This window comes from Acomys minous (genome assembly GCF_964271855.1).
Source record: "Acomys minous genome assembly, chromosome: 1".
Taxonomy (NCBI): Eukaryota; Metazoa; Chordata; class Mammalia; order Rodentia; family Muridae; genus Acomys; species Acomys minous.
Genome location: NC_140483.1, coordinates 5,390,920 through 5,416,492, shown reverse-complemented (window position 1 = coordinate 5,416,492; position 25,573 = coordinate 5,390,920). Strand labels below are relative to the sequence as shown.

The following is a 25,573-nucleotide window of genomic DNA, read 5'->3' as shown; positions in this document are numbered from 1 at the left end:
GGAAGTAAGTTGTTTAAGCTAAATACCACCCTGTGGGGAACAAGGAGAAAATTGGATATAAGCTGCCGTCCAGGTGAAAGGGGAGGGCCAAGCCCAGCAAGCTCAGGGCTGGATGTGAGTCTGTTTACTCCAGGCCACATCCTCAGGCAGGCTTTCAGTGTGCTGTTAGAACTTCTCCAGACACTCAATCCAGGATGCGCTGAACACAATAGCCACGTCTCACCAAAAGCTCCAGCCACCACCAGCGGCCCTCAGGAGGGAACTTGCGTTCTCAGTCCTATTGATAACCCTTTGTGGGATGAAGAAAGAGCCTAGGCCAGGAGAACTGCACGTCAGACAATAGCCACCCCTCCACACTGTCCTCAGACTTCCCTCATCTTCCAAGGACAATTAATTATGAAGGCCTTAGGGGTAGGCAAGAGCAAGAGAAAGCCCCCCTACTGCCCCAGCACCCAGCTGCCACCTCTGTGCTTGCTAAATGCTCTGCCTATTGGGGTACAGCCGCCAGGGAGCCCACAGATCACGGGAGGGGTAAGCAGGAGAAAAGCAAAGATTTTTTTTGTGTGTGTGCGTCCGCCCTTGTATAATTCTATTCTCACTGTGAACTCATCCATACACAAAACACAAGGACAAATTTTTTTTAAGAGAGAAAAAGCCACAGGGTAGGTTACAGTCAGAAATGGGCTCTCGGTGGTGTGTTTTAAAGGATGGTCTTTTCACCAAATCATTTCACAGAGGCAAAACAGACAAACACAAAGAGTTGAGAGTTTTTCTCCTACATTAAATGGAGTAACTGATAAGGTCAGACACATGATACCCAAAGACACGGATCCACGAACTCTTGAAGTCAAAGGGCCTCTGTGCGCCGAGGCACAATCTTTCAAAGGAAATAGATCACAGAACTCCAGTGAACCCCCTTTAAACTTTATGAAGCAGGAGGGGAAAAAGCTCTAAGTGGGGAAGCTAGACAGAAGAGCCTTGAACTATTTTCTGAAGGAAAGATGAGACCCTCCCTAGGCTGCCACAAAACATCTTTTTTTTTTCTAAGGGCTCCTCTGAACTTTGATATGTGCCAAGACACTGCTATTGAAAGCTGTATAATTACGTGCTATAGCCACTGTAGAAAATGCTTTGTTCACCCCAACAAAGGACAATGAGCAAAGTGGAGCGACATTACGCGCTATCTTTTTCTTTAAGAATGTTGAGAAAGGTCGTGGGACGCTATCAGTAATAAAGCTGTTGCGTAAGGGGGGTTTTAACGTGGCTCTCACTGCGCTTGAATGTAGCGCAATGACAAAAAAAGAGACACGGGGAGCTAAAAGATGCAATATTGCCAAACAGACCATAAATCAATGGGCCCCTTGCTTCATTATACTGATGAACACTTTGAATCTCGGAACCAGCCGAAAGACGGAGCCTTGCTCTGAGCGAGGAGGGTGTGCCCTGCAGCCCTACTCCTAGCCTGCTGCCCACCCTGCCCTCTCCTCCCCTCTCGCCCTCAATCTCAAGTGATCGCTCTGTGGGACTACCTTCCCAGTTAGCCATGTGTATTTGGGAATCATTTATTCAGTCTCCTAAAAGATCAATTGGGCTCGTCACCAGCGAGACTGGCACAGGAAGGAATGGAAAGTGTTTCTCTTCCTCCTTGCCACCCACTAAGAGTGTGTTGTGTAGAGCTCGTTTAAATGGCGTGGTGGCTTTGAGGCCAAAAGATAGCAATAGCTAGCAATAAAGGGGTTTCAGTCACGCGCCAGTTAGCCAAGCCATCGCGCATATTTAAGTGTCCCTTTGGAGCAAACGGAAGTGCTTCCCAAATTCACCCCATCTTCCTGCCTCTTTATAGAGATGGTTCCAAACCTACTCAGTCTGCAAGGGCTGGTCCAAAGCAGGAGCAGGCTGGGGAGTGATAACTTCATTAAGTACCCAGGAGTGTGTGTGTGTGTGTGTGTGTGTGTGTGTGTGTGTGTGCGCGCGCGCGCGCGTTGGGGGTATCTCTTGGGGGGGGGAGGGGGGGAGATGCAGATTCATTTTCAATGAGAAGAAAAAGTGAGAAAGTACATAAAGAGGTCCATAGAAGTACCCTTCTTGCCTGTCACGACGTGTCCTTAGAGACATGTCAAGCCTTCAAGGCTCTAAGAAGGCTATACCCAGTGACAGATCATGCCTGTTGATACCGTAGGATGTGGCATTTACCAGCCCACTAGTGAATGAAACAAGATCCTGGCTCTGCTCATTTCCAAGGTCTTCATCCCGCAACCTGAGCCCTTAGCAAGGGGTAAGGGGGACCAATCAGTCTCATTGGGAACTTGGACTTTGCCTACAGGTTCAGTGACTAACCATTGCTGGGCCCGAAACAGTGGGACCCATGTGCCAAGGGACAGGTACCACGTTTTCCTGTAAACTCATATTCACGTCCCTCGAGTCCCCAGCCTCTCCTTCATCCTCCCCTCTGAGCTGCTTTCCAGAGGGGGCCAAGCCAGGTAACACAGCTACACCATGGCTCTCTGGCCTCCAGGAATAGCGGGCTTGGCCTCCGAGTTACACGGGCTTGCTGCCGAGCTGGACCCCTTCACACACTGGTAAACCAGCTACGGAAACTGACAGGAAGCGTTACCTTTCTTCTCCCACAGCTGAGGGGGAAACAAACACACACACACACACACACACACACACACACACACACACAAACAAACAAACAGAAGAGCACTAAGCTCTGACCTCCCTGGCCCCTGAAGTCAGAAGTACAGGCATGATCTAAAAACTGCGCAATGTCAAGCCTCCATCCCCTGCTCATAAAAATAAAATTCTTTTGGAAGCTCTTCAAAGTGAAGTGAGAATGAAGCTTGGAAATGCAGACCATCACACCTGGAAAGATGGATTTGTTGCTGCCAATCTCATTAGCTGAGAGAGGCAGGAGGGAGAGATGTTGCTGAAACCGCACGCCTTCTTCTACACCTTTGTAAGCTTACGTCCAGAAGTGGCACGCTCCACATCAGGCGATGGAGCCCATCTCCCTCCCTTTAACACAAACTAATAGTGGAATTCTTTTTTTTTTCTCCCTTTGGTGTCTTCTTCCATATCCCCTGGGTCACCTCAAACCCTCACTCCCCTAAGTCTGGATGGTGTGCCAAGTGTCCTGGCAAGTGTGAAAGCTGATACAAGAGGCAGAGTAAGCTCTCCTGTCACTTAGAAGGCCCTGGCTCAGACAGGCCAGGAAGTGCAGGCCCAGAAGAGCAGAACTCTGAAAGCCACCCCCTCCTATCCAGTGATGACCTTCCTCATCGGTCTCACGTCTATGGAGGGCAGGGACCAGCAACCTCTCTGGCCTGCAGAGCCATGAGTGTCATGGGCTTCAGGGGGTGACACTAAGCAATGACAGTGAGACACAGGCTGGAGGGTAGGTGAGAGAAAGGAAGAGAAAGAAGATGCCCTAGCACAGCAGGGGAAAGTCAGAGCATCCCCTGCTCTCCCTCCTCCGTTTCTGACATATGGGTCCCACCCACTTGGAATAATTTAGAAACCAGGCGAGCTTTGCCCTCATAGTTCTATTTGTATCCTTGTCACTGCTACTGCCCCCGGTAAGGAAGTTACTACCACAAATCCCCCAGAGGAACACCAGTGACCAGCCAACAGGTGTTGATTATTTTGTTATTGCTATATACAACCTGTGAGAAGTGTGTGTGTGTGTGTGTGTGTGTGTGTGTGTGTGTGTGTACACGTGTGCACATGTGCATGTGGCAGTCAGAGACTGATATTTGATGTCTTGTTTTATCACTCTCCATCTACCTTTAAGACAAGGTCTCTCACGGAACCTGGAGTTCATGGCCACTGGGCTCCCAAGATCTGCCTGTCTCCCCCTCCTGCCAGCTTTTATTCGGGTGCTGTGGTTTGGAACTCGGGTCCTTTCTCTTGTCTGGAAAACATTTTTGCCAAATGAACCATATCCATCTCCCCAGCATTAGAAGGAAATTTAGGAAACAGCCTGTAAGATGCTGGATGGTCTGAGCAGCTAGTAGAGGAACAGCCTCCTCCTCCTCCGTACTGGATCTTTGAGCATCATGTAGACAGAGATTCCATCTCTCTGAGATGCTTCATCTCCGTTTAAAGGTTTGCAAAGAGACAAGACTCTCAACTTTCCCATCCTCCCCACTAGCTTATACAGAAGCCACTGGGTTATTTTAGTTCATGTTAAGAACAGAAACTTCAATGCAAGAGTGAAGCCGTGTGCACTATCAGCCCAGGCATTCGGCAAGAGGTGCTGGGGCTACTTTTGGCTTGCGGCCACAGCCCACACTGGCAAAGTTACGGAGATAAGAACGCTGGCTTTTAAAGCATCTCACTTAAGCAGTGACCTCTGTGCTCAAAGGCACAGAAAGGAGGGTTCCTTATCTGAAGGTTTGTAAGTCAACGTGCCAAACTCAGGGGCAGCGTTAAAACTATTTAGTGGCGTGTGAATGTGTGCATGCATGGGTGTGTGTGTTTGTGGGAGAGTGTATGTGCGTGTGTGGTGGGGTGCACGTGTGTTGAGTGCCTGTTCACGCACACATCCATACACAGGCACTCACACACATGCACTCACACACACACACACACACACACACACACACACACAATGTGCACACACTCATGCATGAGTTTGTGTGTAGAATAGTCAGAGCAGAGAGCATGCTTCGAGTCTTGCTTCCACATTTCTAGAAAGAGCCCATGTTTTGGTTGGCTGGTTGGTTGGTTGGTTGGTTGGTTGGTTGGTTTTGGGTTTTTGGTTTTATGTATAAGTGAAGGAGGAATTGGCCTCAGAATAGTTGAATAACTTGCCCAAAGTCACATGAGACATGACAGGATTCCTGCCTAGGCCCCATTCTCCTCATAGTAGAGCTTTCTTAAAATAGACTGTGCAGATAAAGGAGAGGTGGCCTGGCTGGGCGTGGACGTGGTTCACAGAGAAGGAGCTATCAGATGGCAATCACGAAGGAGGCTGTGGATGATGCTAAATGGAGCAGCTCGCTGGGCACCTCTCCATGCCAGAGTCCCGTTTGTGTCATTTTGCTCCTTGTGCTGGGAATAGGGATTAAATTTCAGCAGGTAGATTTAAGTGCCCTGAAGATCCCAAATGTGTATTTGAAGGAACCTGTCCCCTCTGGCATACGATCAGAAATTAATTCATTACCACTAGGTCATCTTTTATGATGGCTGAGGCACCTACCCGGTGAGTACATGGTATAGTATAGTGTTACACGTCCACTAGTGCACTGCAGTGGCTCCTCGTGTAGATTCTTGGAAAAGAAGGAACAAGCAGCCAAGTTCTTGCCCAAGATTTCTTTAAAAGCCTAGCACTGTCATGACTCCAGCTCTGGAAGGCAAAGCTTGCCTGTATCCTGCCCACACAGTCAAGCAGTGCTGTAACAACGGGGACTCTGAACCCAGGGGCTCTTAGACAGAGGGGCCTCAGATGCCTCAGTGGTGAGGCCACTTGCTGCCAAGCTTGATGACCTGTGCTCAATCTCTGGGAGTCACATGACGAAAAGAGAAAACCGGCTCCCATAAGTTGCCCTCTGACCTTCCCACACTCTCCATGTCCTTCTCTCTCGTATGACAAATAAACAAATAAAAAGACAGTGGATCTGAATTTCAAGAACCTCTATTTTTGACGCGTTCAGCAGAAGAGAAACTCCATTTACAACATGTGCGGCAAGAAACACACTATTCTTGGCCAATACACGCACAATTGGTAGCTTGAAGGAAAGCCATTCGAGCTTTCAAGGAAAACCTTTGACTTCCCCCTTATGAAGCCTGCAATCCCATTCTTAACAGCCCCTAACTGATCTGCATTGCCCAGCGCACTGGGGAACAGAGCTGGAAAGGGGGAAACAAGCAGTCAGAACATGAGGGGGTTGGGTCTCTTTACAGACAAAGCCAGGTCATACGGGGTTCCTCTTTTCCTCAACATAAAGATGCCTTTGGGGCATCCTTGGGTACTTTCTATGGAAAGAAAGCAGGGATAGTAGCACAAGGCCCCTCGAATCCCTGCCCTCACAGCGGCGCAGCATCTAGCCAGGAAGAGTCAAGGAATGGATCAACTGCGTCAGGGTCTTCTGGTCTGGTCTAGCCTCTTCCCAAGGGTTCAGTCTACAGAAGTCTCACCACACCCCCACCTCCAGCCATTGTTGCCCAGGCCAGCAGGGCTCAGCAAATGCCTGTGTAAGCAGGCATAGGGAGCTTTGCTCTTGTGGTCTCATGCAGTTATCACATGTCGATGAAAACCTTTGGCCACGGCTCCACACCAGCCTATAAAGAAACGCCTGACTTGCAGCTCCACATCTTTCATTGTCGCATGGGCATGGCTTCCGGGGAATGGTCTGTATTGCTTTGTATGCATCTAGAATATACCCATAAGCAAGAGGAACACCCGGACTACTCCTCCCCCTCAAAAGCAAACACAAACAAAACCCAAAGCTAGGCTGGAAAGATGGTTCAAGCATATCTCTCTCTCAAGGCTGCACATTCGTATGCACACATTAAACAAACAAATAAAAGTGCAACTAGAAATTTTAAGGAAAAAAGGTGTGGATGGATCTCTTTTGAAATATGCTTAGTAGTAAATTCTTGCATCACTTCCTCCCATAAAGGAAATAACTTTTGGGTGAAGGTGGAAATCAGAGGATCACTTGTCACCTTAAGAAGCACCTTTGCAGTCACCACTGCATATGGTATGTACATATTAGCTCAGCCAGCACCCCAGAACATAAGTGAGATCACCCTATATATTCCCTTTATTCCAGACATGTTAGCTTCCTTTCCTGTGGCCATCGGGGTCCTCCACATAAGCTGGACTGGAGGGTGGGGATGGAAATGGCTGCGGGTGAGCCAGGACGACCCTGGCGGGAAGCTCCTCATTGCTGCTCTGCCTGACACCCTGGGGAGATGTGCTTAAGAAACCGACACACACACACACACACACACACACACACACACACACACACACACACACACACACACAAATAGATTCAGATTCTTTCCCAAAGAGCTCGAAAATAAATAAATGACAAAGGAGACAGAAGACCAAAATCCAAAGGCCGGTTCCTACCTCAAAGTCATTTGCTTTGTTGTAGTGCATGTTGAGGGCTCTGTACAGCTCGCAGTCCCTGGTGATGGACAGCTCCTCTGTGCTGGTGACCCCATCGTTGATGGCTTGGCGCGCATACTTCTCCATCTGAATATAGTAAAACTCTCGGAAATTGCTGAACCACTTGATGAGCTGGGAGGTAATGCATCTGTTGAACTGTTAAATGTAAGTGTTGAAAAGGGTGAGCATGCCGCTGATGTCCTTAGCTGCGTTTTCTTACGCCCTTTTGGTGTTTCACTCCCCGCTTTACCTGGAAAGGTGGGTATTGCATTGCACCAAAATGGCGGCAAGCAGAAAGCACAGTCTCACAGCGTACTAGGAAGCACCCCAAGTGACAGAAACCACATCACTGCCCTCTATGCTTCGAGTGGAGAACCCATATTCTAAGTCAGATTTTCCTTAGGCTGGTTATCTTTAACTTAAAGACTCCTCCGTCGTCAGCAGAGCACACTTGTCTCTGTACGACGCTGGACATGCACTGTGTCACTACATGGCGACCCTATTTAACAAGGAGACCTGCTCTTCAGTAAAATGGCAGGGCTGGGTCTTGCATAGGTTTCAGTGCTGGGTGGCTCCATGCCCGTTACTCCATTTTAGATTTTGCCCACAGTATTTGTGTCTAGTGTAGTCTGAGGAGATCCTGGGACCGGTTCCTACATATGCTCTGTGCAACCAGCACTGTCAGGCCCATGACCTTTGCCCTAGATGCATGTGCCATTTGGGAGGTGTGGTTAAGTCACAGTTCACAGATGGCAGAGATAGGAGCTTTATTACATTTTCTTTCTTTTTTTCTTTATTCTTTTTTTTTTTTTTTTTTTTTTTTTTTAGTGCCAAGTTACAATAGCGTGATTGGGCTTTAAAAGTTTGTTTACCCAGGTTTCCCAATGACCTTTGAAATGAAGATGTCTTCCTGGATGCTGGCAAATGGTCCCATCCTTATTGACGGCTTTCCTCACGGCAAGGACAGGTGTGTCCTAACTTGCCAAGTCAAATCCAATAAATCCATCGCTTGCTATCAGGCAGGCTGACAGACACCCCTGCCTTTTGCCATCAGGGCCATTCCTTTCCCTGGGCCCCCAGAAAAGGGGATACATCCATCAAAACTCCACAAGGAGCACTTATCAAAGCCTGGCCCTGAGACTACCCAGGCTGCAACAAGATGACAGCTAAAGTGTGTATGGGGCTGTAATTACTGCGGAAACTTGTTCCTCTCCTAGCAAAGATAATAAGTGAATGAAAATTTATGGTAGCGAATGGAAGGCACAAGGAAACAGGCGCAGGAGGCTGGTGCTCCTCCCAAAAGGCCATCTTGCATCCTAATTGCCGTGGAGTTGCAAGGGCCCTTACAGATAATTGACCAGAAAATGATTAAGTCATCAGCAAACCGCTTCTGCTCGCAAGAGTTCAAACATGTACTTAACCTGTCCAAGAATTATATTTTCACTCTGTGCGTCTGCTCTGTCTCCATTCAGCCTCGCGGGGAACGCGATTAGAAAGACAACTGAAGGACCCCCGTTATCTGATCTTCTGGTGGCCGATTTCAATAGGACTTAAACCCATTACGATTTGCTGAAGTCGGACCTTCTTCCCACTATCTCAGCAGTAAAACACACGGTCCAAATTTCCAGACACTGAGATAAGGCCTCCAGGCCCCCGCGACGGCTAACTGTTCCTTTTTAATTCTTTTAGAACAAGAAACAAAACATTACAAAATGATAGCAGGCTGTGCACTGGGGAATGAAAATTGCTTTGACATGGAGATTAGGCCTCTGTATTGTTACAAGACATTGTCTCATATGGACAAGAGTACTGTAGGGGGAAAAAATAGAAGGGTATTTTTTTTTCTAGAATGGTCATGAATGACCTAATGGAGGGGGACAAAAAAGTAAGTGCACTTGCCATTATGTACGAATGGGACATAAAGGGAGATTTAAAGGGTATTGTTGGAGGCTGGAAATACCAGAGAGAGAGGGAGAGAGAACGCTGGGCAGAGACAACAGACTCCAAGCATGGGATAGGCTAAGTGAACAGTGCCCACAGCCCCGAGAGCAGGGCTCTCCCCTCTACTGAAGGCAGAGCAAAACACAAGCCAAGCGGCCTGTTCCCCAGACCTTCACGTGGAAGGAGGAGGCAAAGCACCCAACTTTAAAAGAGTTAATTCCGAGCGCTCCGCCTTGTTTCAGGAGCAAAGGATCAATTGTTCTATAAAGGCAAGCTCTGCCGTGTGTTAATGTGTTACTGCAAAAAACTAATCGCCTCAATAAAGAGGCTGTGTTTCCAGAGTGTACGAGTCTCTGTGACTTTGATTAATGCTTCCCACGGGACATCTCAGCCTCAATGTGGGCTGGAGGAACTTCCTAAATATTCAATGAGCACGGTCAAAAGATGTGTAAAGCAAATCAACCTGACACCTTAATCCGGCTAGGCAGCAGTTGACTCAAGGGGGGGGGGCGAGATACAGGCTTGGGGGGCTGTGAGCTCTTCAAAGCTGGAATGACACCGAATCTGTTGTGCTTAGCGATCCAGGAGTTATTGGTGTGTACATTAAAAATCACCCAAGAGTGAGCGGGAAGGCAGGGCAGCCCTTCCGCCCTGGCATCTCCTGCGCATTTACGCACTTGTTCCTCTCAGCGGACCTAAAACCACAACGGGCAGAACAGCTTGCCTAAGTGTCCTCGGGAGAGAATGGAGCTGGATCCACTGAGAGAACTTCAGATTCTTGCTGGAGCAGCTAAACTAAGGTGGCACCGGATTCGTCGCTTGGTTCCTGTCATTTCTACACCGACATCTCTGAGCGCCCATGCCTCCTTTCTATCTCTTCCCCTTCTGAGTAACCGAAGAGCACCCCTCTCCTTCTGCAGTGAAAGCCACGTGGGCATGGTTAGCACTGGGTCCATCCCCAGAGGGAGGCATGCAGTCACGTGCCTGGCAGTCTCAGCTCCCCCTCAGGAGCTCCCTGAAGGATGAACTCCGCCTAACACCTGACCTCCAGCTCTGGCTGGGCCAGACAGCTAAGTGATACTCCACTCAAGAAATTAAATATTCCCCACATACACTGTTTCTCTGGGTTATTTTTATTGGAAAACTAATTTATAATCACTATTTGAAGTGGAAATGACTGAACCATTTGGAAAAGCATGTTTTACTTGGGTTAGCACATTTTTTTTCAACGAATGTGCCCCAACCAAGTGTTGTATGCATTTTTCAAGATATATAACTGAGTGACATTTCTGATGCAGTTCTAGGGTACCTATCTTAAATCCCAGGGTTCTCAAAATTATAAAGTGGCTTCTTGGATCTGAACTACAATAAAACTTTGCACTGTGTGTCCACACATGCCACAGTATCTAGTTCTTTTAGCCTTGAAATGAAACAGATATGATTTCTGCGGCTGTAAGGGATCCAGCATAACATGCACAGGTTTGTGTGTAAGCAGAGAATCAGCATTCGGACGTGGAGTCACCCTAACTTTAAGGGGTGCTCCGCCATTGTCCTCCGAACGTTCCAGAGCACCTTGTTTAACTGTGCCCTGTGCACGGCATCCCAGCGCCACATCCATAAGCTCAAGGAATACAAATCCACTGATTACTAGCCAAATTAAAAGACGCAATTAGGAAAGCTAAAATGTATAATTCATCCCTAAAATAAGAGAGGAAACGACCTTCCACGGTTTTCTGCAGTGGGTCACATATGCTACTGTTTCCTTTCATTACAGAGGATAATTATTATTCAATTAAACTCGTACTTTAGCTGCAGTTTCTCCTGGTGTGGCTAAAGTATGGATAGAATCTATAATTGAATATTAGTGCTTTTAAAAAGAAAATGCTTACTCAGGTATTTTATTGTGCCTTGGACAGAGTAAGTAGTTTACTGGGCACATTCTGAAGGAATGAGAAGTTTCTTTTTCTCCGATTTGTAATATCGTCCACCTTAGTCACTCCTCAGCCATGCAAATATATGGAGCCTAGAACATTTCTAATGTCTATATATACTTCTGAGTAGTGCAGCTTGGCTCAAAATGGCTTGGGTTTTCTATTCCCAGGGAGGTTCATTCCACTGCTGAGTAAGTAGCCCCTGTGCCTGCCTCTGGCTGGACACACAAGGCAATGTCATAATGTTATCAAACGCAACTGATCATTGTAGTAAGAGGGATGAATCAGGAGGTAACAAGACACATGCACGTGTGCACATGGTACACAAAATTATCCTCCTCATCCTGTTCTTAGAACCAAAGACAGGCTGGCCAGGTCCTTCCTAGAAGGTCTTCAGGCACATCTAACTGACAGTCAAGGATAGCTGTGAATGTGGCTAAATTTACTTTTAAATTTATGAAAATTATTTTGTGATGTGCATGTGTATCTCTGTGAGTACCTCTCTTTTTCTCTGTGTATCTCTTCTCTCTCTCTCTCTCTCTCTCTCTCTCTCTCTCTCTCTCTCTCTCTCTCTCTCTCTGTTTCTCTCTACTGTTCAGTTCTTGAGTATGAACTTTGAGCATGGTGATATCCTGAGTCATTGTCAAAAGATTGGGTATGCCCCTGAGCGAAACTCCTACTGGCCAGGCATCAACCACTTGTTCTAACCCGTAGGTCTGTTATAGAGAGCCACTTCCAAATGAAAGTCCTTTTCCTGTCTCTCTATGGCACCCGTCTCTTGTGTGCTTATGGTTCCTCTGTCAGCCTTGGGCTACTTTTCCCTTTCTGCACAGTTGGTTGTGCTGGATGAGGAAAGTGACACACCTTCGCTCAAGAAGCACAGTGAGAGAAAACGCTGAAGTTGAAACACAGTTCAGCAGCAAACAGGAAGGATAAGAAAACTTTCCCCATAAGGACAAATTACACATCAGCAATGGGAAACAACATAAACTGGCCTGCAAAATGAGGCCAGGGTGCTACATGGGCATGAGATGCAGGCAAGCTGTGAGTAAGGCAGGGGAGGGAGAGTGGGCATATCTTGGTGGCTTGTCAAAGCCTTGGTTAAAGAAATCAGAATCTGTATACACAGAGGCAGGCAAGGGAAGGGTTGGGAGGGGGAACCACCGGACCCCTAAACCAATCTCGGCTAATGTAATGTTTATCAAATTCCTTGGATAATGATACCGTGAGCATTATTAGCATGATCAAAACCCAGTCTTATGTTTTCTTTTAAAAGTTACAGATGATTAACACAACATCAAGTTGATGCAAATAATTACTTCAAACCCACACACAACAGTCATGTATATGCAGACAGAAAGACAGACAGACAGACAGACACACACACACACACACACACAGAGAGAGAGAGAGAGAGAGAGAGAGAGAGAGAGAGACAGAGACAAAGAGAGACAGAGAGAGACAGAGAGAGACAGAGAGAGACAGAGAGAGACAGAGAGAGACAGAGAGAGACAGAGAACCAGGAGGTCCCAGTACTCTGTGGAGTGAGGGGGCTGCAGCTGTAGGGCCGACAGCTTTCATATCCTCATTTGAATAATGTGTCCTGAATCTGTCACTTTATTCACTCCCCTTATGCTCAGTGTACTCTACATCAACAACAAATTAAGTTGTAAATAAGAGACAATCATCACTTTTGTTTTTAAGCAGCTACTGCCTGGAGAATTTCAATGTACACTCCTTTGGACAGGAGGAAAAGGAGGTGCTAAGGGTTAGCTTTTAGAGGCACAAATATGGAGAAACCAACAAAAACAGAAACAGTTTGCTGTTGGAGAGGGGTGTAGATTTCTCCCCCTGGAGTGTCCGAGTGTTACCGTGGTGATTTCATCCAGGAAGCTATTAAAGCATGTAAAGACAGAGGCAAAGTCTCCTGGCCTGCACTGGTAACCCATGTGACTTAGGAAACACCCTCAGGTCTTAATGGACAAGTTTGCTTCATACCTTTAGACAGAAGGACAAGACCAACCACCCCATCACCTCACAGCTGTAGTCATAAGTCGCCCCCACACTCATCTCCATTAATTCTCGAGAGTCCAGATCACTACTGCATCTACAGACAATACAAGATGAATAATAAAATATGGCCCCTACCTTTACATCCGAGAAGTAGGTCTTCAGCATGTTGGAGCTGGGGTAACGGGTGTAAAAGAACATAAGCTTGGCCTTTTTCAAGTGATTGGGTGATAGCCCTTCCTGCATGTAGGACGCAATGGGTTAAGGCACAAACAAGGTTAAACAAAAGGGTGTGACCCCCCATCCCTATCTCCACACAGACTCAGAATGTGTAATGTCCCCCCACAAGCGGCCCTGGGAAGGCTGGATGGTCATCCTGATGGCTTCTGGAAGCCATCACTAACTGGCCACCTCGCACCCAGAATGCTCATCGCCTGTCTTGGATCGCCAAGGGAGAATGCGGTTACGATGCACAACTCCGTGGCAGACTCTTGGCTACTCACTGATGGGGATGGCCAAGCCCTCCTTCCCCATTTGACGTCCAGTATGCGATCCATACAGCTCACTTGTTGCTAAGGAGACGAAGCAGCCTAAACCCTGCTGCAGGGGGCTGAGCCCGCGTGAGCTCCTTTTCTTCTCTCGTTTGCTCTTTTCTCTACATTCTGCAGTTTGCATCAGAAATCACACCGGCCTAGGTAAAGCTACATGGCGAGTTATTTTAAGCACGGTTATGCAAGCTTTGTGTTTTATCTTGTAGCACTGGCATAGTGAAACTTCAAGACTTAGTCCCCCCACCCCCTTATTTTGATTTTGAACTGCTTCCTTTAAAATAACAATTCAAACTTGGGAGGGGTAGCCTGGCAAGAAAGAACAAGGAGTTGTGGTGTTGCTTTTGTTAAAGCAACGGTCCAACACCAAATACATTCTGCCCATTGTGGCTTTATAGGGAACTCCTTTGAGAATGACACAGTAGTTGGGGGCTAACGAATCAATACGTGTGGGTTAGAAGATCAATAAGTAGCCACTTACCCCAAATAAGAAGGACTATTTATCTGGAAACATCATCACCTTTTAGATCTGTAAACAGTGGCAACGAAAACAGTTCCCAGGAGAACGGAAGGCTAACCATTACAATCCAGGCTGCCTGCTCCTCTCCCAGATTCTTGGCACTCCTCAGCAGGCTCTGAGCTGGGATGGCTCTGGTCACATCTGTGCCGCAGCCTGGCCCTGCCATTTCCTCAGCAAATTAATGGCTTTATAATTTATCAGAGATGAAGACGCACGTGGAGAAAATCAATGTGGTCCCCCACAAGGTCAATTAAGGGTCCTTCCTAGAGGCTCCTCTAAGGACTGTCTCTTAAAGGAGAGTGGGAAAAAATAAGGCTGGAAAAACAAAATGTGTATGTGTGCATGTGTGCATCTGTGTGTTTGTGTGTGCACGTGTCTGTGTGTGTGTGTCTGCATGCGTTCGTGTGCGTGTCAGTGTCTATATGTGCACACACACGTGTCAGTGTGTGTGTGTGTGTGTGTGTGAGAGAGAGAGAGAGAGAGAGAGAGAGAGAGAGAGAGAGAGAGAGAGAGTGTCAGTCCCATACACTCTTAACTACCCAGTAAAAATTTCACACCTTAGGAGAAATGAAAGGTCAGGTAAACATAGTTACTTGGGAGCGAGAGCAGGTTCCTAGCGACCTCCCATTAGGAAGGCACTGTGGCTCCTAAGGATAGCGGGGAGCCAGAAAGGATCTGGAGATGCCCAATCAAGTTAATATCGATAAGCTCTTGACTCTGCCTGCTGTGACTGTGTTCTGAGGATGAACGCCCTCCTTTACAGCCTACACTGTTAAAGAAAAATAATAAGATCACCTTTGTTTTTAAATGGAAAAATTAACGTGTGTGTGTGTGTGTGTGTGTGTGTGTGTGTGTGTGTAACTGAGAATAAGCACTAAAGAAAGAAATTTTGATTTTTCTGTGCCAAAGCAGCTTAACTGAACTTGTGTTTTTGTTTAAGGCCCTTAATGGTTACAGAAATGATAATTTATGACTGGCATACTTGTTGTGCCAAGGAGAAGCTGAAAGGCCCTCGAGTCACCTCCATTAGACTGATCAAGGCGACTAAAGGAGCCGGCACACTTCAGGTCCATCTGTCGAAGTGGATAAGTGAAATCACAGTTGCAAGCTGTCTCCGGGCCTCATGATAAGAGTTTTAAGCAAGCCCAAACTCGGATGCCTATCTTCGGTCTGGGTTCTAATCTCTTCTTTCAGAGAGCGAACCCTGTCTATGATTCTAAGTCCCAAATCTTGAAGATTTGGTCTCATACAAAAGAAAAACTGTTTTGCCGTGTGTCTCAGAGAGGCACAGACAAGGTTGTCCAAATACCCTGGGGCTTTCCATACATCTACATTTTGTTAAGATATTTCAGCTCTTTGTATTAAAAAAAAAGTCCATTCTCTTTTGATCAGAATTTAGAGGTTTTTATTTAATGAAAAAAGCATTATTCTGATTTGGATTGCTTAAGTTTTTGCTTCGAGATGTTTCTGGTTGGTAGTACCTGGAATCGTCTGTCCAAAGAGAATCATCTCTGTCCCTCTCGATCCTTGTGTAATTAATATAAAATTTTCATAAAATATATGTTTCTAATAAACTATTAAAAATAGCTAATGAAACATTTAAAAGCCAGCAGTTAGATAATCCTTTTTTTTTTCTCCTCAAAATCAATCTGAACTGACCAATTGGTTAATTTCCCTTTTAAGTGCTTGTGCTGAAAGCAACTGCTCTTCCAAGAAGGCACTAGCTGTTTCCTGGATACTTACACACGCACAATGACTCACGACGGAATAGATTCGGTAAACATACAGCTGTACTGAACACGGGCTAAGCTCCATTCAAGGCCAGGAAAGAAAATGAGCACAAATAAATATTAAGGAGGTGAAGGGGTGGGTGAGGGGAGGGGTGCAAACAGGCGCTGTCCCGGCAGCTCGCGCGGCTCGCCTCAGCTTTGTGAAGACAGATGACATTCAATTCTATGTGTAATGCAAAATAGACAATAACTGTGGAAACTTGAGACGGCTGCCAGGTGTAAAAAAAAAAAAAGAAAGAAAGAAAGAAAGAAAGGAGAGAGACAGAGAGAGGAAGGAAAAAAGAAAAGATGATAAATCCATAAATTAATGAAAGACATCTGCTCCGGCATAAAAAGGATCAGGGAAGGAGAGGCACAGCTGAACCCGAGACTCCAAACAACCTGAGCGTCTCAGTGCGGTTTGTTTACCAAGCACAATATAACCTCACCTAAACAGCAGCCGCAGGAGGAAAAACCCAGGCAGCAAAAAGGCAAGCGCAAGAAGAATAGGCCCTGAAGGCTACAGGAAGAAAAAATATTTTTTTTTCCTAGTTGAACTGTGTATTTCAGGCTGCAGTTCCACACAGGGAGAAGAGTCATCTCGTTTTGTAAGCACTTTGAAACAGAAAGAATTTCCCTTCTCTGGTTGGCTCTGAGTCTTTCCCCCAGAAAATTCAATGGAAAAGAGCTAGGCTCTCGTTTAGTGACAGTAGCAGAGCAGATGTCACTCTCTCAGGGCTCTGAGGTCATCAGAGAACCATGATGGCTTTGTTTGTTTGCTGTTTGTTTTAATGCCTTTTTTCTTTTTCTGGAGCTGGTTAGGTGCCTGCAGCCATTGAGGATTTCATTATGTGTTAAACTCCAAGCCCACCAAGGCTTCTAAAAATGTCAAAGATCACACTTCACACCTGTAATCCCAACACGAGGGTTGTTGAGGCAGGAGGATTGCTGTGATCTCAAGGCCAGCCTACGCTACATAAGGCAACCATGTCTCAACAAGCCAAAAAGAACAACAGCAGCAGCAGCAGCAGCGGCGGCAACAACCACCATCATTTTCTAGTGGGGTTTTATGTTTGGACTTCATGCCACAGAACACTGTTTCCTTCTCAACCCCAAATATTCCTGTGACGTTCTTTGCAAATGTCAAGCGGTTAAGGCCCTCCCCTGCACATCTCTCAGTGGTTCATCTGACAGCCTGGTGCTTGAGCTGGGTGGATGCAAATGTGAAAGGCCTACACAAGGCTATTTTTCTTGAGATGCAAAGAAGATGATTGACAAGGAACATCATGAAGAAAGACAATTGGCCAGCTGATTCTTTGGGAATTTGAATAAAACTTAATATTTGATTAAATGGATTCATTTGCAAAGATACTGAACACATTGCTTTATACCCAAGACTCGCGCTCTCTGACCAGTCGCCCTTACGTTCTCTTAGCCATGAACACAGGTGACTTCCTTCCTTCTAGGGGGACATCCACAAGGCCATGAACCTAGCATTTTGAACATATACGGCTAATTCGCTCAACAGGACCTGGAGCCACTTGAGAAGCGGGTATTCAGCTTTGCTCTCAATCATGGCTGCTTCCCCAAGAAACAAGAATGCCCTTCAGAGTAAGAAAGAAGGGTTCTTGAAGGAGACAATGTGTGTTGTGTTGGAGTGATTGTTCCGTGGGCACGCTGTTCACCTAGCGTGGACAAGACCCTGGGATTAGTCTCTAGCCTGCTAGAGTTTTAAAAATAAAAGTTATTCGTGACAATTTAAAGACCTATAAAAGCACAGCCATGGCAGTCCCTGAGTACCAACCAAAGTAAAATACTACCTGCTATGACCTCTCAAGATTTCACAAAGCAAAGCTTGAGGGTGTAATTTTTTTTTGCTTGTTTTTGTCTTGTTATTTTTGTTTGTTTGTTTCTAAAAGCAAACAGACAGCATGGTTCTGTAGATGGGCAGGAGTCTGAGGCAGGCGGGTCATGGGCACTGGCACGCTGAGGGGAGTAGGCTTCCTGTTGTGGCCGGCCTATTCTTTCCCTGAGACCTGATCTTTTCACAAGCTGACCAGCCACAGGTACATGGAGTAGAGGAGAGCAGAGAGCCAGAGGTTAGAAGGGCAAAATGTAGGTAACAAAACGGCTAATTGCAGTAAGGCCTGAGGCCATGGAGCCTGAAGGGAGGAAGCAACCCCGGACATAAACAAGCTGTACTTCAGGCCTGGATGTCTCTTGCCACCACTGCTCAGAAGCGGCTGGAAGCAGCAGAGGAGAGGAAAAGCCATTCCCGAAGACACACTGCATTTTCTTTATAGCCATGAGTGTATGGGAAGGAAAGGGATTCCTTTGCCTTCAAAACTTCAAAAATTCCTCAGGGGATTTAGATAGAGAGGGTGGCACAGTGAACGTGTGGGACATTGGAGGCAAGCCAAAAAAACTTCTGTCCCTACAAAGCCAAGCTAACGAAAAAGGGGCGTGACCATGGTATGAAGTCCAAACATAGAAAGCTGGCGTTATCAGGGGACTTTTCTCTGTATTTTCAGGATTTCAAAACCTAGCTTAAGTGCTCACTAAGATGAGCATGTGCTACAGTCTCTCTCTCTCTCTCTCTCTCTCTCTCTCTCTCTCTCTCTCTCTGTGTGTGTGTGTGTGTGTGTGTTTGTGTGTGTGTGTGTGTGTGTGTGTGTGTGTGTTTGTGTAAGACAGACAGACAAACTGCTACTTTACTATTCGTTTTAAAAATGCAGTTCTCTGAGGTGCAGGAGTTTAACCTTAGACACCATTAGCCTGTCATGACGGCAGCCGTGGGGAAGCTGACGGCCACTCACTCAAGGCATCCTGTCATCTTCCTTTCCCTTGTTTGGCCCAGCAGCTATGTTCCAGTCCGGACTGCTGGCCGGTGACACAGAGCACACTTGTGAGGCTTAGCCTTGGGGGCACTGAATTGCAAGGTTTTGAAAACCTGAAGTTGAACAGCAAAGACTCAGACCTAAGACCTCAGTGTCTTTGTCTTTGCTTAAGACGTTCTTGACTTCACCGGGGTGGGAAGAGATGCTTGTGGCTTTACCACACTTTGCCAGTGCCTGCGCTGGAGGAATGAGGACCTCATATTCCAACCATCCTGGGGACTGGGAACATCCAGGCAGCCTCTAGAGTGGGCTTAGCTACTAAAATGTCAACTTCTAGTCATCAAGACAATTGCTCAAAATCCTCAATTTAGTAACAGCCAACTTAATTGCTAAATTTTATATCCATCTGGTAACTTATTATACAAGAGGCATGCCTCCACCTGCCCCCAAATGCTACTATTCTCTGGCCCCCCAACAGACAAACAGCCACAGGATTTAAAAAATATATTGAAAGGACTAATGTAAAGCAGAAGAAAAGTTATGGATTAAAAATCGCCGGAGTCCAGAACAGATCTGCTAAAAAATGTAATTGACATCTTTACCTAAGTGAGGTTCAAATGGAAGGCCGTCATTAAAGGAGCCATTCTTAAACAGCTGAGTTTTGGATTTAACTGTGTTCTCTCGTTTTCCAAAATAATTTGCTTTGTGTATGTTAGGACAAAAGATTTCTGTGTTTGGCTGAGCAGAGGTCACTCATGCGTACAGGCAGCTGCCCCGGACCCACAGAACAGGCCTTGGTGAGCGAGAGAGACTAATGCCGTTGGAATAAATCAGTACCTGCCCATTTCCTTGAAAAAGGTCTCACTTAAGATTAAAGACAGAGTGCAAGCCCTCCCACACCAGTGGCTCTCTACCCCACACCCCCTTCCTTCCAATGTCAAGCCTCTGCAGTCAACAGCGGCCTCAGAGGCAGTTGACAGTGAGAATTCATAATGGAATCACAGGTCTGAAAACTGCATTTTCTCCATACTTCAGTCATGAAATCTACCATCTTTATAAAATTCAGTATTTACAAGGTGCCTCCGCCGCCCAACCCCCATCCCCCATCTGCTCTCAAGGAAGGAGACAAGAAAGTCACACAGGAAGAAAGACAGGGAAAAAAAAAAAAGCACTGTTGGGGAATCGCCTTAGAAACAGTTCCTGGAGGCAATTAAGTACTTGTCAAAGTTGCGAGATGTTGGTTTTTAAAGTTTCTCTGCAATCAGAAACACCCAGCACATGGCTGCCACGAGCCTATTAGGCGAGCACGTCACTAAGGAGGCATGCCTGTGCACTGTGGCACATGCCTGTCATCTGCGCATGGGCAGACCCACACCAGCCCAGGCTACCGACTGAAGTCCTGCCTCAAAGTCCCCAAACCCAAATAATCCTAAGCCTCCCAGAACACTCCAAAACAAAACAAAACAAAAACCATCATCCTATACAGTGTGGGAATCTAAGCTTGTTGGGGGGGGGGAGAGGGAGGGGACCGCCTTTGGGCTTTGGTTTCTGTTTGTTCTTGAGGGGAAAAGTAAAAGGATATTGCGCTTCCAGAATAAGGTGAGATGTCAGACATATCTTGAAGATCTCCACACTCAGATTTTATGAGTGACAAAGAGAGTCCTTCTGCGGTGCTGGGTGGGTGTGCTGGTGAACAGGGGTGGTGGCTGAGATGGTGGGATGACATCTTGGTCCTCAGACTCGTTGTGTCCCTAGTCAGGTCTAAGGACTCGGGAGAGGCTCTGTCTTTTCCCGAGAAGGAGCCGGAGGGAGCACCTAGCGGACTCTGAAATGGGTAGGCCATCAAGGGCAGGGGAAAGGGATGGCGGAAGCTGGGGGTGGTGAAGCCTGCGGTGGCAGAAAGGGGCGACTGGTGCAGGGGCTGGTGGTGGCCGCCAGTGGCGGGGCCAGAGGCAGACTGCTCGGAGGAGTTTTTGCGGACCACCAGGGGAAGGGCTTCGGTCTGATCTGTGGAAGTAGGCATCTGCACGTTGCCAAAGGTGTCCAGGGGGTTCGGAATGATGACATCACCAAAGCATTGCAGGCGCTGGTTGGCCGTGTGGAAATTGTGGTTTTCCCCATTGACTGCGAATCTGGCCTGGGGGATCTGGAGAGGTGGGAAGACCTGAGGAACCTGGCGAGAGGGTTTGGCAGAGAAGACTTTGACCACTGTGTCCACGACCTGTGACATGGCCGTGTTCAGCTCCTGTTTCAAGGTCTCTGCCAGATGCTTGCCTTCTGGCTGCAAGGAGTTTGGCCCGTGGTCCCTTTCTTTGTTGCTGCCTTCTCGCTTTGGCTTGTTCTCGGCCATCTCCTGCTCCCTGATCAGGGCTCGAGCCCTGTCGATGAACTGCCCCGGGTCCAGCTCACACATCTCATTGTCTGAGCGCCCCGCCGAGTCCTGGGCCCGGGCGTCCAGGATCTCTGAGCGCATGCTGTCTTCAGACAGGTCGCCATCTTCATCATTTTCAGAGTCGGTGGTGCTGTCATAGACCTGGTAGAACTTCTCCTGCAGCTGGCGCAGCTGTTTCTGCATGTCTTCCAGCTGCTGCTTCAGCTGTCGGCGCTCCTCTCGCTTCTGCTCCTTCCGAGCTGAGACCAGCTGCTGGAAACTCTGTTGCTGCTGCTGCGGCAGCTTCTGCTTGCGTTTGTTTTCTCTGTAACTTTCTCGGGGACTCGCAGACTGCGGGGCCATCTCTCTTTCATTTTCATTGCCCCTTAATGCCACGCTGGGGGAATGGCTCATACCCCGAATGATATTCTCAACCCGGGCGCGCTTTGCTCTCAGGTGCTCGTCACATAAGCGATCCACATCAAACTGGCTCATAGTAGGCCTGCCAAAAGGGGAAAGACACTCTGGGGGGCTGTCTCTTGAAGAGCTGCTGCATATATCCTCCTGATGTACTTCGGAGCCCGTGCTGGAGAGGCCGCTGGCTTGGAAACTGGGCTCGGTGCCACCGTTTTTGTTCATGTTATTTTTCAACAGCTGGGAAATTATAGTTGCTCCTGGAAAAGGCATCATGGCATCTTCGTACGAGTTCGCCCTCTTCAGCAGCTTGCGGAGTACGTTCGACTTTTCCCCATCTGCGTGCTGCACCACAGAATATTCAACGTCCTGCTCTGAACCTTGGGGATTCATGGCACTGAAAAGTGTTGCCCTTGCCTTAGCAAAAAATGCAGATGCTGTCCCTACCGTCCTTTTCACTCCAATGTCAACCCTTCTCCTCTTGGTTTGCCGGCTTAAGAGGGCTGTGCTGTCATGGTCAGGCATCACTGGACAGTTATTGTGCCATCTTCAAAAGCTCGTCAGCTGGGCACAGCTCAAGAATCCCGGGACCCTGGCCAACAGAACAAAAGGACTGATGAATCATTTTCTTTAAATTTCTCCAAATTTCCTGACCTCAATCCTGAATCAAATGCAAAACGCATAGGCTCCGGGATTTACGGCACATCACAATTATTGCAATTTATCACGAACTCCGCTTGAAATGAAACATTTTAAATATTTCTGCTCCACTGGTTTAAGATGGATTAAGATTAAAAAAAAAAAGCAAAAACTGCTTAAGCACCAGTAATATGATTCTCTTTCACAAATGCCTAAAATGATACTGTTTATCTTCAGAAGAAACGGCAGATTATAAGAACATAGCCTCTGATGAGCAATTGATTAAATTTGGGGGCATTGAGACTCTTACTATAAAAGAAGAGGGGAGTGGGTTACACTTAAGAAACAGGGTGAAATTTTAAGGCTGTGTGAAATGTGGATGAAAATCTGATCTGGAAACCGCTATGGCTTTCTTGTTACTGAAGGAAGGGAAGACTGAAATAGATGCAGATATTTACAAGCAACTTTGTCATGTGTAAACTGGGAAGAATGTAGCCACCAACGTCTTCCAAGCATAAGGGGTCTGTTAAGCCCTGGGCTAGAGCACGGATATCCATGTTCCATGCTGCTTATTGAGCACAGTTACAGGGTTCGTCAGGGAATTCACAGGTGAACATGGTATCCGTGGCTGTGCCTACAAATGGCAAGGAGATGTTTAGAAATGGTCACATTATCTTTTTGGTGGCTTCAATTGTTAGAAAGGAATACCGTCTATTGCCACATTTTAGGGAGCCAGTGTATCATTGTGTATTGTCAGGTCAGGCAATAATTTGCACATCTTCAATACTAGTTTTCTTCTGGCCAAAACCTGCCCACAAACAGTACTTCAAATGGCTAAGACACTCTTGAACACACACCATTTGTGGATCTCATTGCCTATGCCGAGTAAAGGGGAGTGGGGTGCTAAGCAGGAGAAGCAACTAGAGAAAGATACAAAGAAAATATCAATCAAATATATGAAAAAGGGATGTAGCTTCATTTATGCAAAGTAGCATTGTTTTGGGGCACAAGATATAGAAAGGAAACATCCTTGCCTACATTTTATCCAAGGCCCTTGATACATTGTGTGACTACATTTTATCAAAGGCCCTTGACACATTGTGTGACTGAGTAACTAGCAATGCTAACCCCAAATTTTGTATGCATGCAAAAGACAGCACATCTTTTTGTTGACAATTAACGTGTTATGAAGAAAATGAAAATACTGCTTTCATGCCGGGTTTATCTGATATTGAACTTCGCGTTTGCTTAACAGAGCACATCTTCACAATAACAGGGTCCATTGCCAAAGGCAGCGTGTGGAGTGCTTGGAACCTCTCCCATCTCTTTCGGTTCACCTGTAAAAACATCTACGTGCTCCCTAGGAGTGCATCTGTGGAGAGCTCTAAAGAATGACTACCCATGCAAATAGGCATAATTTCAGCATGAAATAACCTGTGAAAACCAAGAAAGTGCTCCATGCCAATGTGGGAACAATATGTTGGCGGCTTTTGGTTTGGGGTTTGTAATTTTGGGGGTGTTTTTATGACAAATATTTCACCATGCTGGGTTTGCTTTTGGTGTTTTTTTTTTCCTGAAGACAAAATGTTTTTAAAAGAGCCTGCTTCAGGGTGTCCTGAAGGCAAGATGATATTTCTTTCTAGAGATCTTTGTATGTCTAAGGATGAAACTCTTTAAGACAAAATACCCTGACCTTGCATTGGATTAGGGATCTCAAAGACTTCTAAGTTCAGAACAACTGAGAATCCTCACCCACTAATAATACAGTTGGTTTGGGGGTGACAAAAATACAGCAACACGTATTTGACTGGCAGCACATTGAATCTGATAGGTAATACAGGCGTAGCCTGGTCTGAGCCAGAACAGGAGAAAGGGGGCAGTTTCCGAGTCACAGAAACACTTGGATATGAGTGGTTATGAGGAAGATTCTTTTGTGCATATATCAGCTTTCCAAACCAGGGATCCTTGCCATCATTTTAACATTTTTACATCATTTGTATGTGTGTGCACATCTTTTTTTTCTGTCCTCCTCAACATTACTGGCAAAGTACATAGACCTCCAAAGAAGACTGGGAGAAGCTCCCTGCTTGTCTGCCTTGCTACACAGACTGTTTTTTTTTTCTCCTACCCAACTTGGACTCCGGAGAAAGCAGAGGATCCCAGAGGACGTGCCAGTGTGCTGATGAGCACAAGGTCATCCCAGGCATCCTTGCTCCCCCAGCTGTCATTCACCTCTGTGTCAACTGCACCTCCTCTCAGGTTGCCTAGGTATCAACAGCTGCATCCCTGCCTCAAGCCAGAGCCAGGAGGAGGCTGAGCTCTTTGGAGGTAGGGCTATGATGACACCACTCTTTATCTTCACTGGAGAGTAAATAGTAATTAAACATACACACTGAGACCCAGTGAGTTGCCACTCCCTCCAAATGCACCAAACTAAGCCGATTTATAAAAAAAAATCTGAATCAGGTATCATTTTAAAATTAAATAGTGATTTATTTCTATTTTTGTCAAGACGAACACAAAGGCTTTAGATCTCTCTGTAAAATGTCTAGCTGAGATACAAACAACAGGGCAAAGTAAATGCGGGAAAATAATTTTTTTCCAGCAAGACAGGGCATTCTTTTGATAGGTACATATTAATTTATTTTTCCGTGTAGCTTATGATTTAAACTTAGAAATAAAAGGAGAGTGACCATATACATTGGAGCCATAATCCAGGGACATTACAGGCACAACTGAATAATAATAGTTGGCTGATTTAGTATATGTCTAGAATCATATTTCATTAAACATAATGATAAAAAATGTCTTCTACACCAAAATGCACTATCAAGTGGCCATGGTAAAATGCAGACAGCTAAGAACATTTTGCAAGGGTTCCCATAATTTCTAATCCATAGTTTCCAGGGTGCTACATAAGGACTTAGTCACCCACAGTGTCAACCCACTGAGGTACCCAACAACTCAGCATCAATTAGCATGTGAACTAAGCTGTGGTTTGTCAACTCCAATTACTATGGATTCTTATAATGTTTTTTCACTTTAATATTTATTTGGGGTTTAAGCAGGCAATATAAAACCTTTGGGTCAGTCTTGCTGAGAAACAGTATAGAGAAGATGGAAGAATTGTGATCATAGATTCTGGACCCAGATGATGAATGCCCAAATATATGTATTTTATAAAGCCCTCCTGAATTTAGGTGGAAATTTGTGTCCAAATGTTAAATTATTAAACCTGCGTTGCATTGATTGGTACACAGCCTACACACACACACACACACACACACACACACACACCAGATGCCTCTCAGGAAAAAAGTAGTGGCACAGTAACTTCAAGACACGATCAGGCCATATCTAACTGCTCCAGAAGATTCCTCCTTGAAACTCAAAGTGCCTGCACTCTATTTCAGGAGGAGGACCTGTCAGAGGGTAATGCTGACTTCATGTTGTTTAAAAAAAAAAGGAGT

General features: G+C 46.3%; 1 protein-coding gene across 5 annotated transcripts in view; it reads right to left on the bottom strand.

Moving 5' to 3' along the window:
• The window catches only part of PROX1 (prospero homeobox 1), a 48,282-nt gene that overhangs the window by 17,802 nt on the left and 4,907 nt on the right, over nucleotides 1–25,573 (bottom strand). For all 5 annotated transcript variants that reach the window (XM_084787597.1, XM_084787598.1, XM_084787601.1 and 2 more), the window contains 3 exons: nucleotides 20,262–22,056; nucleotides 13,144–13,251; nucleotides 7,085–7,279 (listed from right to left, as the gene is read on the bottom strand). In XM_084787597.1, coding sequence (XP_084643723.1) covers nucleotides 7,085–7,279; nucleotides 13,144–13,251; nucleotides 20,262–21,989 — 2,031 coding nt within the window. In that variant the 5' untranslated portion in view covers nucleotides 21,990–22,056. The remainder of the gene's footprint in view (nucleotides 1–7,084; nucleotides 7,280–13,143; nucleotides 13,252–20,261; nucleotides 22,057–25,573) is intronic.